The following is a 19,353-nucleotide window of genomic DNA, read 5'->3' as shown; positions in this document are numbered from 1 at the left end:
CTTGCTTTCTTCTCCTTCCCCTCTCCTTCCTTCTAGCCTCCTCCCCTCCCTCTTCGCCTCCATGCCTCCCCTACCTCGCCCCCCGCCGGCAGGTAGTTAGGAGGTGGGTCTAGGAAGGTGATGAAACAGTTGTTGACAATAGGTTGAGGAATGTGTTCACTGGGCCAGCAGCGTCCGGGAGATGGAAGGAAAATAGTGGGAGTCATTTCGACGTGCCACGGCCGAGTTACAACTTGGGGCGTGGAGTCTCAAGAATGCCAACGACTCCTCCTCCTCGTAAAGTAAGACAGGATTAGGGGCGTCTTAAACAGGAGGACGCGCGTCTTGACGGATTGTGGTCGGAAATGTTGAGAGGAGTAATGGCTGGCGAGGAGGACCAGCGCCGCCCTCACAGGTCAACTTGGCCCTCGTGGAGCTGTGACCGTGTGTCTCAACCTCGGCGTAGAGTCTTGGTGACCTTGAGCGGGTCTTCCCTTCTCTTACCTTCCGCCCCTTTAGCGGCGTCGACGCCCACGCCCGGGTTGTCCAGAATGGCGGGCAGGAGCGGGCGTGGTAGCGGTAGTGATGGGAGACTCGGCAGGTAGCGGCGACGGTAAGATCGGTGTGTGTGAGCCGCTATCTTGGTCTTGGCGCTAAATATACTCGAGGCGCTGGTGCCAAGTGGCGGGCGGGCATGAGAGCCGCACACCCGCTGCCCCGCGGTGTCAGGGCAACACTCAGTTCTCGCTGGCCTCTCGTGGCACTACCATCATCTTCCTGCCACCACCACCACCACCACGCCACTGCTTGTTGCCTGCACCACCACGCCAAACACAAGGTCACAGGTCACGGCGGGCCGTGTCCATGGCCGACCTGCGCCCATCTGGTGTTGTTAGTATTGTCGTCGCGTGACATAAGTGACAGAGTGGGCACTTGAGCGGTGACAGTGTGGGTGTGGGCACGAGGTACCGATAACACTACAGATAAAGGTGCGGTGGCAACGCTCCGGTGTTGATTTTTGGCTGTGCGTGGCGTCACGTGCCAAGCAAGATGGCTAACGTTGAGGTGGTGGGTCAGACCTCTGCCATGACTCAGAGTTTCCACCGCCAGGAGGTCAAGACGGAGCGCTCCGAGCGCTTTGACCTTAAGACTCCTGAGGGTGATCTTGGTGACGTGGAGGCTGACTTCCAGAGTTTAGTGAACGAAATGGCGAAGGACAGCAGTGTAACTTCCAGCTTTAAAGGCTCCAAGCAGTCCTTCAGCTCCTCTAAAGTCGTGGAGGAGTCTTCCGTCAGCTCCTCCAAGATGATCAAACAGTCGTTCAGCAGCAGTAGCAGCAGCAACAGCAGCAGTATGGTGAGCACTAGTGTCAACGGTAGTGTGGGGGCGCCCAGGCTGACTCAGGTCCCCGCAGGACCCCCAAAAGAACCGCCTCCACCTCCGCCTCCGTCGGTGCCGTCAGATAATGGCATCGTTACAGCCTTCCTCGCCCAAGTTATCCCTGACGAAGGCCCGATGCCGACGGTTCGTGGTGGTGGCGAGTCTGAAGTCGTGGTGGAGCAGCCCATGAGGGTGAAAGACCGTGTAAGGAAACTAGAAAAACAGTTGTCCACTGAGGACATTCCCTCAGGACCCCCGGAGGTGATAATGCCACGCGGCCGCTCTGGGTCTGTGAAGAACTTGGCGGAACAGTTTAATCAGCCAGACGAGACTTCTAACCCGCCACCACCGTCGATAAATGCCGCGGCGTTTAAGAACATAAAGAATATGTCCAGCAGTGTGGCGTCCTCTGAGGAGACCGAGACAGAGACCGTCGAGTTCAGGAGTGTGAGAGATATGGTCAACACTTTCTCCCAGCACGAGGAGACCACGTCGGTGAAGAAAGTAGAGGGAGATTTTAAGAGTGTTAAGGAGACGGCCTCCATCTTCCAGGAACCCATTCAGCCTATGACGACGCCCATACGTCCTCCTCCAGCTTTCCTCACCGACGGCGAGGCAGCTGAGTCTGCTAGCCTAGTAGAGGCAGTAGAGCCCGTAGCGGTGTTGCCTCCAGCCACCATGAAGAAGAACCCCCCGCCCGTGCCCCCGCCTAAGGCCCCACCCGTTGTTATTCCGCCCCCGGAGATCGTGCCCATCCCCGTGCCTGTGTCCAATGCTGCTGCCTGCCCGTCTCCGCCCAGGCCTGAGCCTCCAGCGCCCGAGGCACCTGTTCCCGACCCTGTGCCAGTCCTTGAGCCAGAGCCCGCCCCCATCTATGAATTCACCCCCTCACCAGCTCCAGAACCCGCCCCCGCGCCCAACCCACCCGCGCCCGAGCCAATAATCCCCATCCCTGAGCCCGCCCCTGCAGTGCCACCCAGAGATGCCAAGCCCACCGCACCACCCCCAGTGCCTTGGAGGAAGAACCGCGAGGAGAAGCTACCGCCGCCCCCTGCTACTGAATTGAAGCCGGCGACCCCTCCTGCCCCAGAGGCTGAGAACGTAGCCACACTGCCGCCCCCGGAGGTCGAGAAGCCAGAGATCCCGCTAGCTCCTGCAGTCGAGGAAGCACCCATACCTCCACCTCCTGAGGTAACGCAGCCACCACAGGAACCCGTAGCCGCGGCGGTCACCACCATTGAGACGGACAAGGTGTTTGAAGAAGCTCTGTCTGAGATTAACAAGTACTCTGAGACTCTCTCTCAAACCTCCACTGAGAGCCGCTCAACATCAGCGGAAACAGTGGTCCAGCAGCCTATCCAGTACTCGGCTCAAGTCAAGTGTGAAGTGAGATCAAGAGTGACGACGCCTGAGGTGCCTGCTGTCGTGGTGCAAGAACAGCAACAGCAAGAACAGCAACAGCAGATCAGCAGCAGCCAGACGACGGTCACCAGCAGCAGCAGCCGACGCAGCAGGAGCGAGATGAAGAGCACCTCGTCCTCGTCCTTCGCCTCTGCTGTTACGAGCACCAGCGGGTCTTCCTCCAGAGTGTCGAGCAGCAAGGCCGCCATCGCCAAGGCCACAGGCAAGCCGCCTAAATTCGAACCGCTCGATGCTGGCCCTCCCCCTAAGTTCAGCCTTCTTCGTAGTGCCAGTACAGGAAGTATGACCAGTGCCGAGACAAGTGGCACCTCTAGTATGAAGCACGCGGGAAGTGACAAGGACTTACCCAAGTTTAGCGTGAAGAAGGTCAAGAATAATATGACCACGAGCACTCGTAAGTTACCAGCACCTGTTAGTGTGTGTGTTAGTGTTAAGTGTTAGCAGGTGTTGTAATGTCAAGTGTTAGCAGGTGTCTTATCACTGACGAGTCTCTCATTAACATGTTATAACATCAACAACAACATCAAGGCTAGTGTGTGTGTGTGTGTGTGTGTGTGTGTGTGTGTAAAAGCCAATGAATAAAATCAAACATTTAATATTAACTGAAAACCTCGAAAACAAAATATGGACAATACTCATTATTATTAGACCTCATAAAGCGTACAGAAATAACCCTTTACCAACCAAATCGCCCTAATTGGGTATTCTAACCAAGTGTCAATTACAGTCACCTCCACTTATACCTGGTACAGTGAGTGGCTCGTTTTGTGAGATGTGGCAACTCTGTGTTTGTTTACATTGTATTAAAACTCCTTGAATGGCCCTAAGGAACCTCGCAGTAGTAGCCAGGCTAAGGGATGTTAGAGAAGTATTCTACAGAGTTGCCACATCACACAAAATGCAACAGCCACTGTACCAGTTATAATTGCAGGCGATTGTACCCATCCCCTACGCCTGAGTATCCCCCTCCCCCACGACCCCCTCCCTACGCCTGAGTGCCCCTTCTCCCCTCTCCCCCTCCCCCTCCCCCTCCAAACGTCTGAGTGTACCCGGGGAGGCCTAACAAACCTCAAAAGTCACCCAGGATCAGAGAGTGTGATGAGGGGGAGGGGGTAAGGGAGTGTGATAAGGGGGAGGGGGTAAGGGAGTGTTATGAGGGGGAGGGGTAAGGAAGTGTGATGAGGGGGGGAGAAGGAGTGTAATGAGGGGGGTAGAAGGAGTGTAATGAGGAGAAGGGGTGAGGGAGTGTGATGAGGGGGTAAGGAAGTGAGAGGGGAGAAGGAGGTAATGAGGAGAAGGGGGGTGAGGGAGTGTGATGAGTGGGAGGGGTGAGGGAGTGTGATGAGAGGGCTTGTGTAATAACATACACTTCAGACTCGCCAGGTATGTGAGGCCTCGAGGTGGTTGATGTTTTTAATACATCTTTACATCACGGGAGGAGTATGTGTTGTGGAGGAAGATTTGGTGGAGGTGTGGAGGAAGACTCGTGACTTGACGGAGGTGTGGAGGAGGACTCGTGACTTGACGGAGGTGTGGAGGAAGACTCGTGACTTGACGGAGGTGTGGAGGAAGACTCGTGACTTGACGGAGGTGTGGAGGAGGAGGAGGAACTTGAGTGGAGGAGAAAGAGGAACTTGGAAGTGTGGAAAATTTGTATGTATGTATGTATGTATGTGTGTATGTATGTATGTATGTATGTGTGTATGTATGTATGTATGTATGTATGTATGTGGAGTCTTCGTCCAAGTATAGTGATGAAATGACGATAAAGTGTGGTAGAGAAAGTGCGACAACGATAGCTGAATAAGCACGGAGAGAGAGAGAGAGAGAGAGAGAGAGAGAGAGAGAGAGAGAGAGAGAGAGAGAGATCGGGTGGTTACCTTAACGTGAGGAGATGGCGAGCGGCTGTTCTTTGGTCGCCTCTCGCTCGCCTTAAGTAGATGTCCCGTCCCTGTAGCATTGTCGAGTAGTACCTTCAAGTAGTACCTTCAAGTTAAGTGACACACACACACACACACATTTTATTCATCTTTTATAGGGACAAGTATTAAAATTTATTATCAATTTAGTGTCCCCTTGTGTATGTAATTGATTATTAAGTACGGTTCATTGTTTACCTGTACTTGGTCCGTGATTTAGGTTCATTGTTTACCTGTACTTGGTCCGTGATTAAGGTTCATTGTTTACCTGTACTTGGTCCGTGATTAAGGTTCATTGTTTACCTGTACTTGGTCCGTGATTAAGGTAGGTTCATTGTTTACCTGTACTTGGTCCGTGATTAAGGTTCATTGTTTACTTTTATTCGTGTGCTGATTGTTAAGTAAGATCCATTGCTTATATGTACGTGATCGTTGATTGTTAAGTACGGTACGTGGTCCTTAATTTGATCCTTATGTGGGGTCCGTCACTTAATTGGTTTTATTTATATGTGATCGTCAGGTTACAGGGTGTAAGTGTCTGTTTTGTAAGTGGTCCTCGATATAAATAAACCACTTACCTCTCTTTTATAAGTGAACCTCGAGTAAGGACTACCGTTGTTGTTTTTTTTAAGTGAACCTCCAGATAAGTAAACCAATTACCTCTCTATAAGTGAACCTGGAATATGATCTTACTTTTACTCTACTTGAGTATATAAGTGACTCTCATATAAGGCTTGCCACCGGTTCGTAAGTGATCCTCAAGGCAGATTCAACATTTGCCAGTTAATTGGTATTTGTGGAGGGAAGGAGGGAGCTTGGGAGGGAAGGAGGGAGGGTGGGAGGGAGGGAGGGAGGGAGGGACGTGGTCACCAGACCCAACACGCCCTCCAAGAGACGCCGCTGGTCCGAGAGGTGATGTCAGGGTGTTGGTGTCGGGGCTGTGATCACCTCAGAGCCGCGTCTCACGTCTTTGCTCACTGCTGAATATAGGTGGCTGCTGTTGCTACTGCTTTTGCTGCTGGTGATGGTGGTGCTGGTACTGCTGGTGGCGGACCTCCTCCTGCTGGTGGTGGACCTCCTCCTGCTGGTGGTGATGGGCTTTCTCCTCCTCCTCCTCCTCTTCCCCTTCCTTCATGCCCTGTTCTTGATGAAAAACAGCCAATGCCCTCCTTCGCTGCTACCGCCGCCGCTCACGACTGTTGCAGTAGAAGAGAGAGAGAGAGAGAGAGAGAGAGAGAGAGAGAGAGAGAGAGAGAGAGAGGAAAAACTCACCGGTGAAGATGTTTGAACTTAAAGTGTGAGTCAGTCAGTGTTTGAACCACAGCTGGGTGGTGGTGGTGGTGGTGGTGGTAACGAGGGGGAGGTGGGTGGTTGTGCCCCCCCCCCCTATTAACTCTATACCGGTACTCGTCGGGGTGTTTTTGTGGCCGTGTTTGTTCTAGAGTCGCGCCTATCAGTCTTGGCTCTGTTGGCTGGCTGACCCGAGAGAGATTATTTCAAGAACACAACCCATAAGAAACCCCTTCACCTTGAAAACGTCGCCAGCACGAGCGATCAGCATCACCCCCTCCCCCCCCCTATCGTTCCCCCATCTAATTCACAACGAAATCCTGATGGAAACTACAGCGATACATACGGTCGCCAATCTATTGCCTGCACTGGCGTTGTCTTGGGCTGGGTATATAGACCGTTATTGAGAATCTGGCGACTCTTTGACCCAGAAACTACTTTAGCAAAAATTCGTATATTACAACTCAAGGTACAGTCTTAATGTACTTTCTCCTCCATTTCATCCGACTATCGTGTATGCCGCAGCTTAAACGAACCAATTAAATGCGTTCTAACACCTCCAATAAGTTGATGTATCGACCAATAAGAACCTGGAGTAACGAATCATCAGAATAGAGGCATATCGGTAGTGCCAGGGGGAAGGGGAGGGGGTGACGCCCTTACCCCCCCCCTTCCCCCTGCAGGATGGTACAGTCTCTCATACCTCGCCAGAAGACGTTACTTTTGTCCCCCGAGTGTCAGTAGTGGTGGCCAGAGTACCCTTGTGAGGTAACTCTTATATATATATATATACTTACTGTAAGAACCAAGGCGATCCATTGTACTGACGTGTTAAATCAATATATCCTTAATATTGCTCTGAGGTACTCTGATGGTGGACTTATTTCTCAGTGATGGGGATATTTCTCAGTGATGGGGATATTTCTCAGTGATGGGGATATTTCTCAGTGATGGGGATATTTCTCAGTGATGGGAATATTTCTCAGTGATGGGAATATTTCTCAGTGATGGGAATATTGCTCGGTGATAGGAATAATTCTTTAGCATTCTATTTGTGTTTCTCATTTCGTTCATCATTTGCTATCGAATTTCATACTTCACATACTGATCGAGTGACGTAGGCCCTTAATTACCATACCTGATTTAACCTGTGTTTTGTTGCAAGTTTTATATCAATTGAGAAATTTATAAACCACTTAACGACCTGTGCAACTTGTAATTAGGCATACGTGTGTCCTACGAGCTTTCTTATAAGCATATTGGTTAAAACTCATCCTTTTAACATTCTCAGTTAATCTTATGGTAAAAAATATGTTTAGTAATGTTAATAAACGTCAAGGAGAATCAGGTGTAAAAATTCAGGTATAAACATTTGATACAATATAGGTTATCATGTATGTCCGGGAGTTGCACGTGTGATTAGTGTAGTAGTTAGACAGGTGTGTGTTTAGTCAGGTGTAGGCGGCGTCGTAAAGGTGTGGGCGGGGTCACACACACACACACACACACACACACACACACACATTGGTACCAGGTGTGGGTGGTTTGGTAATGGTGTGGTTGGGATGACTCAGGTACTCAAGGTGTACTTTGGCTCACCTGAAGAAACATAAAGACAAGAGAAAGGTGACTCAAGGTGTGTGTGTGTGTGTGTGTGTGTGTGTGTGTGTGTGTGTGTGTGTGTGTGTGTGTGTGGCGAGGTTGACTAGACAATGGAAGGACAGGAAGCTGGTGTGACGCATTTTGTTCTCACACACACACACACACACACACACGACCTAACCTAACCCCTCCAGATAGCGTTAGGTTGTTTAATTATCAGGTGAAGTAAGGTGAGGGGACCAATCTTCAGGTGATCCAATTATTACATTAATTATTCCCACCTATTGAGGATAATTAGACAACTTACGGTTGAGTCTTGGTTCAATTCTGGCGCCATTTTGAATAAAGTACTTAAGTATCTCTTATAAGTGAAAAGTAAGTCTGTTTGTGTTTATGTCTGTATCAACAACACAGACTCGGAACCACAAACTCTTCCCCCTCTTCCCCCTCCCTAGGTCTTCCACCAATCATAGAGCTTGTAAAGAAATGACGTCTAATCTGGAAGGACTAATAAAATCACGTCACTCAGCACCGAATCTCTATATAAGGGGTCCACTAGCCAGCCACCCACACTCTCCTCCACACCTCTCCCAGATGAAGTCTTTCCTCCACCCTTGGACTTGTGGGATCATTTCAGTGACCAGCGGCCATCACGTAATATTTTCTTCAGTAAAATAGTAAAACAAAATGAATGCGGTTCGTTAACTTTTTTGCTTTACAGTATTAAACTCATTAAGAAAATTGTATACCTATTTTCGTTTTTTTCGCCCGATTTAATGATATTTTTTACCGATTTATTTATTTCACCTGAGGATAAAAAAATATCACATTAGAATATATATTTAGCCTCGATAATTGACCCTTTAGAATATAATTAATCTGGTTAAAACATTAAAATAATTTCTTCACTCCTGGTCGCTTTGATGAAGAGGGAGGAAGACTCACCTAAGTCAACAAGGACGTCTTGCCTGTAGCCGACTGATACGCTTACCGACCTGAGGGACGAAAAGAGTATAGCACTATTTACATGCTGCTTCAAAGCTTCTGGCCCATTGACGTAGAGGCTAAATTTAGTATGTCTTTAATTATTGATGTCATAAGTGAGGTAAATCTGGCCACCTGATTGGCTGAGTTACCTGTCTGTCTGACTCGCTGATTGGCTAGGTGAATAAGCTGGTTGTCTGACTCGCTGATTGGCTGAATGATAACTTGAATATCTGAATGAATGGGCTTTTATGTGATGGCTGCTTGGGTGGCATGGTGGTGAGGGGAGTGGATGAACCTCAAGTACGTGGGTTCGATGTGTGTGGTCCACTGCTTCTCTCTGATGTAAATATTGTGAGGATACAGTCATCACTTTATTGTTGTTGTTGTTGTTGTGTTTAGTGGACAGTGGTGATGTGACTCAAGACTTGTGTTCACTTATCATAATATTTACATACATACATACATACATACATACATACATACATAAAATACGTACACCTTTGCATTTAACAACACAATAAAAAATTACCTTAATGTTTTATTGGGGGAAATACTAACTATGTGTTCTTTCACTACATGCAATAGTCCTCGTAAACCAGTTGATTAATCACCTTAACACTGCCTGGGAGTTAGGTTAGGTTAGGTTAGGTTAATCTTTAGGTGAAATAAGTGTAGGTTAGGTTAGGTTAATTTTTAGGTGAAATAAGTGTAGGTTAGGTTAGGTTATTTTATTATTTAAGTTAGGAATATCATAGGGAATGTTCGTGATGGCGGTGGGGGAAAATAATCAGTGGCAAGGGCAAGATTAGGGAAAATAATGTTCCTGGGGGAAAAAATAATAAAATATCATTCTTATCGTATTTTCCTATTATTTTGACCGGCATTGTTGAGTTACAGCTGAAACAAGACAATAAGATCAGTTGTTTACATTCTGACTTTAGGTAAATTGTCACCCTAAACTCTCTTAAGATTGTAAACCTAAGTTCTTTGACCCGGGAGGAGGACGGAGCAACAAGGCCTGGAGGCTGAAGAGGCCGTCGGGGTGTGTGGGGTGTAATGATGATTTACTACCTGTGTATATATAGACGGGCGTGGGCACCTACTGACAGTGTGATGCTGTACCTGTTGGGGGGAGGACAGGTGTGTGTGTGTCCTGAGTATATGTAAAATATATCTTGAAATGTTAGGGGTGAGAAATGAGGAGGTGCTTTTGATGTTTTAACCACACACACACACACACACACACACATATGGACGGATCCCAACACCGACATACACACAAGCTAGCTCGCACGTGTGTGTGTTTATTTTCCGTTTGTGCAGATATGTTAATGTATCAGATATTAATAGAGATGTCTGGGTAAACATTTGTTCACTACTGACACTATCAAGAAGAAAATAATTTTCGTTTTCGTAAATATAGTTAAATTTTCCGTCGTGTCATATTTGTCGTGCGCCTGGCAGGGTGGTATCTCTTCCATCAAGTGGGCTGCTCGCTGCCGTAGGCTTTTGGAAAAACTGTCATACTGTTTTGATGGTTCAATACTCATCAGAGGTGTGATCATAATGTTAATGATTTTATCATTCCACAGTGATGATGATAACATGAGTGACACACACACACACACATATATATATATATATATATATATATATATATATATATATATATATATATATATATATATATATATATATATATATATATATATATATATACAGCAATAATAAGTTCAGGCATCAGTGCCAGTAATTGATTTAAATATTTAAATTCAGGAATCGTGCCAACGGTGCCAGCGATAAGACCAGATTTGCCCCATATCGTCCCCAGGCCATTACCGGGGAGGGTGACACTCACTGCCCGATGCCTCCCTCGCCAGATACCATCATGACTCAGGCAGTAGTAACCGACCCGTCAGTATCTCAACGCACCATCTTCATGTTTATTTTGCCAGACGTTACGTGTGATAACTTTATGGCGGCAAACCTCGACCATCTGTGATACTTGGAGGGTTTCCTTCCACTTCTTCCTTTCCACCTATCGCCCTTTTTTCCCTTTCTTTTCCTCTTCTTCCATCCCGCTGTGTGTCCCTCTCTCTTACCATCCCCAAGGTCACCCTCCACTCCCTCATCCTTCAAGGTCACCCTCCACTCCCTCATCCTTCAAGGTCACCCTCCTGGATGCCTTGTAGAACGCTATTGATGCCGTCGGATAAAGCTCTAAAATTTACGAACCCTTCATTTAACCCACCATACACAGCACTCAATTTTGACCCCTATACGAGAAGACTCCCAAATTGACACCCCCCCCCCCTTTCCCCCTCCCTCCCAAGACATCAATGGAGATCCCTCATAGATAAACCCAAATTGGGCTTCTCTCAGTAGTCCCTAATTTGGACACCTCTACCCACTTTGGACCCCCCTCCCACGAGAGACGCGTGATTCATTGCTTCCCCTCACCCCTGGCCAGATGGACCCAACATGGCCACATCATCATCCTTGTCTCACGTCATCTAACCTCACCTAGCTTAAACTCACCTCACCTCACCTAACCAAACCCAACCAAACCTAACCTAACCTAACCTAACCAAACCCAACCAAACCCAACCAAACCCAACCCAACCAAACCTAACCTAACCTAACCTCACCTAGCATACTTCATCATCGTCAATATCAAAACCCTGGCAAACTGTCCAGGTCGTCGAGTATAAAGTCCTTAGTGTACATAATAGGTAATTGGTTAAGTGAGAAGGTTAGTAGCATAGGGGGAGAAGGGAGAGGGGAGGGAGGTGAAAAGATAGAGGTACGGAAGGGGAGTAAGGGGAAAGGGGGAGGGAAAAGTAGGAGAAAAGTAGGAAATAAAATTAGGGTTAGATGAATGGAGAAGAACGAGGGAGAGAGGGAGGAGGATGAAGGAAAGGGGGGAAGGGAGGAGGAGGAAGAGAGAGGAAGAAGGAGGGAGATAGAAAAGGATGATAAAGGGAGTCAGGAAGAGGTAAACGAAGGTGGTACGGGTGGTGGCACTGGAGGACTGCCCAGGCACTGTCACAGCAGGAAAGGTTTAAGTGCCAAAGGGGACACACGGCTGGCACTGTCAATCTCCCCCTCCCCTCCAGGTATATGCTTCATCGCTCAGGTGTAGTTGAGATGAGGTGACACTCGATGACCTACCTGGCACTCTTGACCCTCGAGGTATACATGGCACTTATATGTTTGATGAACAGATGCCACTCCTTACCTGCCCCACAATTACTGATCCTTCGTTCGTGGCACTTGGGGTGGGGGGGAGGGAGAAGATTTGATTGGTCGATAATAGTGTCACTGTTCCTCTATTCCTGGCAGTGGTATGAAGCAGAGGAAGGGTGGATAATAGTGTCACTGCTCTCTTTACTACACACACACACACATACACACACACACACTGCCTCCAAAAACGGTATCGTGCCATTATTGTGACCCCCCCCATGAGCTGGCACCCTAATCCCTTGAGCACGTTAACTTAATTTTTGAGTACTATAACTTAACCCGTGGAGCATGATTCATTTAACGTTTCATATTTTAATTTAATCGAGACTAAAATACTTGACGAATGAGAATCAATTCCTATTAGACGATGTTTATTTTTTCATCTTTTTTTTTCGTATCTAACCAACACAAAAATACCAATTTGTGTTCCCTTCGTCGGGTCTTTTCTCATCTTCGTCAGGTAGTTGGCGAGACGGTGGTAATGATGTTAAGTGGTGTGAATGATGGTAGTGGTTATGGTCAAAATGGTTGTTAACACGAATGGCCCCTACGTCATTCACCACCACAGAGAATGGGATATCTCGTTGCCCTTTGAAGCTTCGAAGATATGATAGGAACCAAAACTGAAGCAATTAGACGGGGTATAAAACATCGAAGCTTCGGAGAGGTATATGAAACAGGAGTGACTCATTTTAGGTGGTATATAAATGTGGGAGGGTGAGGGAAATTCGATAGTGCTGACCAGGTGACGACAGAGAGTAGACCATCGCTGAGGTGCTCTCCTTATGGACGTCGATGTTGTGTGTGTGGTGTTTGGTGATCTGGGCCATGGTAATTAATAACGGTTTAGATAATTGTCTCACGTCACCTAACTTCACCTAGCTTAACCTCACCTCACCTAACGTAACCTAACCTTGCTACTCTGACCTCTTTTAGATACTGTAAATTACTTAGTTAATTCTTCTCTCTTATGGTGGTAACTAGAAGATGATGGATGAACAGGAAGAGGGAGAGTTAGGGGGAGGGGGGGATTAATTTGCTCTTACCTGTACACGGGAAGGAGAGGAGACCCAATGATTCGGCAGGAAGATTACAGGTGAAGGAAGGTTTACCTGAAGAATGTTGTTTGGTGTTACGACTGGATTTGAAGACAAGGGCAGTGAGTGGGCAGTGTAATAGTGATGATGGCGGTAGTGGTGTGAGTGATGGTGATAGTGGTGTGAGTGATGTTGTGATGGTGGTAGTGATGGTGATAGTGGTGAGTGATAGTGGTTGTTGATGAGGTTGTACTTGTGTTGTTGCTTCATTTGCTAAGGTTAATAATTGTCCGTGAAATGGAGGAGAGAGAGAGAGAGAGAGAGAGAGTAACGGAAGAAGGAAAGGAAAATAATAAAAATAATCATAAAAAAAGACGTTAGGAATGAAGAAGAAACAGAAAATGTGAAGTAAAGTAGAGGTTTACAGGAAAGAGTGAGAGGCTTCTTAGGAACTCTCGAGGTGTGTTGAGTGGAAGGGAGAGAAGGAGGGAGGGAGGGAGGGAGAGATAGAGGGAGGGTGTAGGTAAAGTGTGCCAGGTGCCAGACCCTAACACACACACAAACACTCTCTCTCTCTCTCTCTCTCTCTCTCTCTCTCTCTCTCTCTCTCTCTCTCTCTCTCTCGTTCGTTCATACCTCCTCCCTTCATGTAACCCCTCATCTACCTCCCTCCCCCGTACCTCCCCCCACCTGGCCAACACACGCCCACAGGTTGTCAGGTGGGCAGTATTCTTGGTACCTTCATTATGACTGGGCGGTTAAGCAGAGATGAGATTATCTGATTAAACTATAAATACAAGTGATTCATAATGCTCGGGACACACACACACACACACACACACACACACACACACACACACACACACACACACACACACACACACACATACACACACACACACACACACACACACATATATACAGGGGAGGGGGGAAGGAACGCTTACTCCCCGTCATCTGTCCGCTCGTCCGTCCTTCCGTCCGTCCTTCCGTCCGTCCGAGAGCCCCTTGGCAGTGTTCATAACTTCCCTTCGTTGTTATTAAGGGGTGCGGTGGCTGAGTGGGTACATCGCTCGCCTCCTGTCCTAAGAGTTACTGTTTTACTGTCCGGGTCATCCCCAAGTCCACCCAGCTGTGAATGAGTACCTGGGGGAAGTGAGGGTGGACAAGTGTACCATTCTGAGATGTACCATTTAGATGTACCACGCAACCTCCTCTACCACTATATCCTGTACCCTATAGATGTACCACTATCTCCTGTACCCTATAGGTGTACCACTCCACCTGGCGCCATAGGAAGAAGGGGAGCACCTCACGTGGTTTACCTTGTGCTTGCCTGTTTATGTACTGGGCCAGGTGGGGTCGCTGATGGAGGGTTCACCTGCCTCCTCTCTCCTCACTTCACCTCTTTCCCCTTCTTTTATCTTCGTACCTTTTGTTTTTATCTTCTCTTTTTTTCGTCTCCTCCCCTTCACCTCTCTCCCTCACCACTTTCCCTCTATTCTATTTCTTCCTCTCTATCTCTCCCCCTCTATTTCTTCCTCTCCCCCTCTATTTCCCCTCTCTCTCTCCCCCTCTACTTCCCCTTCTGTTGTGATCTTCCCCTCTTTCGTCTTCGCTTCTACTCCCTTTTCCTCTTCTCCTTCTTCCATCTTTCTTCCCTTATTTCCCTATTCTCTCTTTCCTCCATCACCACTCCTTCCTTCCCCTTCCCTCCCTCCCTCTCCTACACCCCTCGTCTCCCCCCTCCCCAACCCTCTTATAAACTATCTGTACCTGGAGTGATCGATGAATTCCAAAATGAACACTGTGACTCATGTTGTCTCGGTAGGGTTGTCAAAATCCTTCGTCCTTTGTGTCATATTTTTTCAACACAATTTTGTAAAGATAGTTAGGTTAGGTTTGGTTATGTTTGGTTTAGTTAGTGTTAGGTTAGGTTAGGTTTGATCAGTGTTAGGGTAAGTTAGATTAGGTTAAGTTAGGTTTGGTTAAGTTAGAGTTTCGCGTTAGGATAGTTAATCTTAGGCTGGGGTGTTTAATCTTCACGTGATCCCTAGTTCCATCACTGTACCTCTTAGCACCGTTAAGGTATCCTCCTGTTATATATATATTGAACAGATAGAACAAGTAAATATAGAATGAACAGATAGAACAAATGAACATGTAAACATTAGCCTCAAAACACCATACTCACGTGGCACACTCAACTTGGGTGATGGAGTGTGTTAGGTGCGTTCCTGGGAGTCTGTACAGGTGTGTGTGTGTGTGTTGGAAGTGTTTATATGTTAAGGTGTGTTGATCTAGTGTACTTTACTGGGGGAGGGTGTGGGGGTCGTGGTTGTGGTGGTGGGGGTTGTGGTGGTGGTGGTTGTGGTGGTGGTTGTGATGGTGGTGGTGGTGTACAGGTGATTAGTGTTTGTGTTAAGTTGTAATTATTTTATATTGTGATTCTTTGGGTTAATGATTATTATTAACACACACACACACACACACACACACACACACACACACACACACACACACACACACACACACACACACACACACACACACACACACACACACACACACACACACACACACACACACACACACACACACACACACACACACACACACAGATGGACCCTGTTATCTCCTGCTGTGTGGACCTCCACTTCATATATTACCTTATAGTAGTGGCTGGTTGGGTGTAGGCCAACACTGAGGTAAGACCACATACATACATACATACATACATACATACATACTCTCTCATGAACATACACAAACACTCGTGTCTTGGTGTGTATTAAAAGCGATTTCATACGTCTCTGGTTTATTTTGGAGGGGGTTTAATTTAGGGGTTTATGTCATTTGGGTTTATTGTTTTATTTAAGGTTTATTTATGGATATAATTTTGGGGGGTTAATTCCTTATGGTTTATTGATTGTTTTTATTTGGGGGGTTTAATTTTGTGGTTTAACTCATTGTGGTTTATTGAAGTCTGTTTTTTTCTTGGTTTAATTGACCTTCTGTAATTATCTTAAGTTGTGTTGAAATTACACCTTGGTTTTAATTATTTACCCCTCTCTCTCTCTCTCTCTCTCACATGGTCTGACCCCGTGTTTCTCTTGCACCTACAGGAGTGTGGTCGCCGGGGAGGTCTGGCGAGGAACGCACCGGGCCCTCCAAGATTGACCTCCCTGACCTCCCGTCCTTCAAGGATCAACCCACCGTGTGGAGTCCCGGCAGAGGTAAGTTGTCATTATCTTTCTCTTCTCCCTCCTCCTCCTTCATCTTGTCCTCCATTCATGTCTTCCTTCTCCTCCACCCGCTTCTCCTTCCGCTCCCCCATCTCATCCTTCCCCCACCCCCTTCCTTCTCATCCTCCACCCCCCTCATCCTCCTTCCCCTTCCCCACCTCATCCCACTTCCTTCCCTTTCTCCTCCTCTCCTACCTCTTCCCCTCCTCCTCCTCCTTGACTAGTACTCATTGCCTTAACTGGGCCCGGAAACCTTCACTTGGCATTAGGTAAACCTCGACACGTACCACAAGCCTTGACACAATTCGGTTTCCATTCGTACTCGTGTTGGCAGTGATCTCCTGTCTGTTACTCACTTGTCACTGCCCGTAACTCCACAGTGGGCAGGGAACTTACGCCTGTTACTCACTTGTCATTGCCCGGACTTACACAGTGGACAGGAAACTCACGCCTGTTACTCACTTCTCACTGCCCGGAACTCCACAGTGGGCAGGGAACTTACGCCTGTTACTCACTTGTCACTGCCCGTACTTCCACAGTGGGCGGGGAACTCACGCCTGCTACTCACTTCTCACTGCCCGGAACTCCACAGTGGGCAGGGAACTTACGCCTGTTACTCACTTGTCACTGCCCGTACCTCCACAGTGGGCGGGGAACTCACGCCTGTTACTCACTTGTCACTGCTGCTCGCGTCCGTAACTCATTCGGCACTTCATCTCTTTTATCTCAACCCCCAAATGACGTAAAAAAAATGGAGGAAATAACTCACTCTTACGTTGACTAATGTTTACACACACACACACACACACACACACACTCTCTCTCTCTCTCTCTCTCTCTCTCTCTCTCTCTCTCTCTCTCTCTTAAAGTGTGCTCAGTTTTTGGATGTTCAGAATGTATTGAAAAAAGAAAACGCATTACTTAATATTTTACCATTGATAGAAGGAAGAAAAATCGCATGAACGCTTCCTGATCAACCACTGAATTGATACAGAGAACGCGACCATAAGAACGCTGCTGCATAAAATATAAAGAACGCGATATTAAAAGTTTCATCAAGAAAAAAACGAGTTCTTAGATGAAGTATATACTGTTTGATGAAAGAGAACGTGGGATTAAAATATTATGACGAGAAAAACGCGAGTACGGTCACTGATAAAGAGAACGCGTTGAATTAATGATACAGGGAGCGAATACGGCGTTCAGTTGGGAAAAAAAACGTTGAAAAAAAATGTAAATGGTGATTATCTGGTGTACATACAAAAAAAAAACGCAAAAAGTACCCCTATTATGAATTAGCGTTCAACTTGCAAAACTGCCAGTGAACTCAACGCCATCATTATATTCAAGACAGGAAAAAAAAAAACACAAAAAAACATCCATGATTATCTACTAGTGAACGCAGACAACCCGATAATTATACTCAAGAGGGAGAAAAAACGCCAGAACGTTCACCAGGATAAATAATCATTAGAGCCACACAAAGGCGATGGTCTGCTCCCCGTAGAAAAAGTCTTGTTACTCTGCCAAAGACCCGAAGCTCCTGGGTAACTCTTAACCTGTGGGTGTGTTGTGTCACCTGTGCGTTGTGTCACCTGTCGAGGATCACCTGAAGATTTTAAAGACATCCTAGATTATTTCACCTGATGATTAAACTCCCTAATGTTAACCTAATTCAAATATAACACTAATCTAAGCTAATTAAACCTAATATATTATCTAATCGAATCAAATTTAACCCTATCTGGTCTAATCTAACGTAACTCAATCTAACCTAACCCTATCTAACCTAACCTAACCCAACACTAATCGAATCGAATCAAACATAAGCTACTGTAACCTAACCTAACCTAACTTAACCTAACCTAACCTAAACCCTCAGGTAACGTTCGTGTTTAATCAAGTGTAAATACCTTGGTTATGGGGGGATGCTAATCTTCAGGTGATGCCATTGTTTACATAAAAAAAAAATATAAGACCAGGATTCATTAGAGGTTGAAAAAGACGTGAATTTTACCGCCCTCTCCCCCACCTAAACCCTTTCAAACTCCTCTCAGTATTCACAAATATTAATAATTCGTCTAACATTAAGTAGTGTTTATCCTTGCTATGTTTTCCTATGCATGTTTTAGTAATGATGTTAATATGGAATAATTGTGTTATGTTTTTGATGGACCTTTTTTTTTTTAACTCCGTGTTTTGCTAGTAAGTTTTGGACTCATTTACGTGTCTTGGGGTTTTTGTTTTAGTTTCCCCTACGTGTTTACCTTTTTACGTTTTCTTTGATGGTATTTACTCTCTCTCTCACTCCCTATAACTCTCACCACCACCTATAACTCTCACCACCACCTATAACTCTCACCACCACCTATAACTCTCACCACCACCTATAACTCTCACCACCACCTATAACTCTCACCACCACCTATAACTCTCACCACCACCCTATAACTCTCACCACCACCTATAACTCTCATCACCACCTATAACTCTCACCACCACCTATAACTCTCACTCTCCACCACCTATAACTCTCACCACCCCCTATAACTCTCACCACCACCTATGACTCTCATCACCACCTATAACTGTAACCACCACCTATAACTCTCCTCCACTAGGCCAGCACTACACGGGACTCACCCAGAGCCGTGTTCCTGAGACCCGAGCTGACCACCCCAACCCTCGCTACACCTGTAAGTTAATTAACACCTCTTGTACTCACCTGTTGTAATTACCTGATGATGCACTTATTTGATGTACTTACCTTATGATGTACTTACCTGATGTACTTATTTGATGTACTTACCTTATGATGTACTTACCTGATGTACTTATTTGATGTACTTACCTGATGTACTTATTTGATGTACTTACCTGATGATGTACTTATTCGATGTACTTACGGTGTACTAAATTATGTACTTATGGTGTACTGAGTTGATCTACTTAGCTGAGGTACTTAATGGTGTACTTAGCTATTGTACTTACTGATGAACTTAGTGGTATACCTGTACTTACCTGTTGCACCTACCTGTTGTACCTCCCTGTTGTTACCTGTTCTTCTCACCTGTCATTCACTTTTACCTGCTGACACCAAACGTCATTAAACTTAATTACATTATTACCTTTATAAACATTACTTCAATATGAAAACAAAAGTTCGTCGTATCTCCTAAACCCACCTGAGTGTCTTATAAGAAAATGTCGAGGAAAATCCGTTATATCGAGGTTCTTTTAGATGTG

The 19,353-nt window shown here is 46.4% G+C and overlaps 1 protein-coding gene across 6 annotated transcripts in view; it reads left to right on the top strand.

Moving 5' to 3' along the window:
• The window catches only part of LOC121855197, a 242,033-nt gene that overhangs the window by 80,528 nt on the left and 142,152 nt on the right, over positions 1–19,353 (top strand). For all 6 annotated transcript variants that reach the window (XR_006086745.1, XR_006086744.1, XM_042350065.1 and 3 more), the window contains exons 6-7: positions 15,988–16,098; positions 18,729–18,803. Coding sequence is in view for 4 of the 6 variants with exons in the window: in XM_042350065.1 (XP_042205999.1) it covers positions 15,988–16,098; positions 18,729–18,803 (186 nt within the window). In the remaining 2 variants the exon portion in view is untranslated. The remainder of the gene's footprint in view (positions 1–15,987; positions 16,099–18,728; positions 18,804–19,353) is intronic.

The sequence above is a fragment of the Homarus americanus genome, unplaced genomic scaffold (assembly GCF_018991925.1).
Source record: "Homarus americanus isolate GMGI-L3 unplaced genomic scaffold, GMGI_Hamer_2.0 scaffold7504, whole genome shotgun sequence".
NCBI classification, from domain to species: Eukaryota; Metazoa; Arthropoda; class Malacostraca; order Decapoda; family Nephropidae; genus Homarus; species Homarus americanus.
Note: the sequence above shows the minus strand (reverse complement) of the source record. Positions and strands in the feature narration are given on the sequence as shown.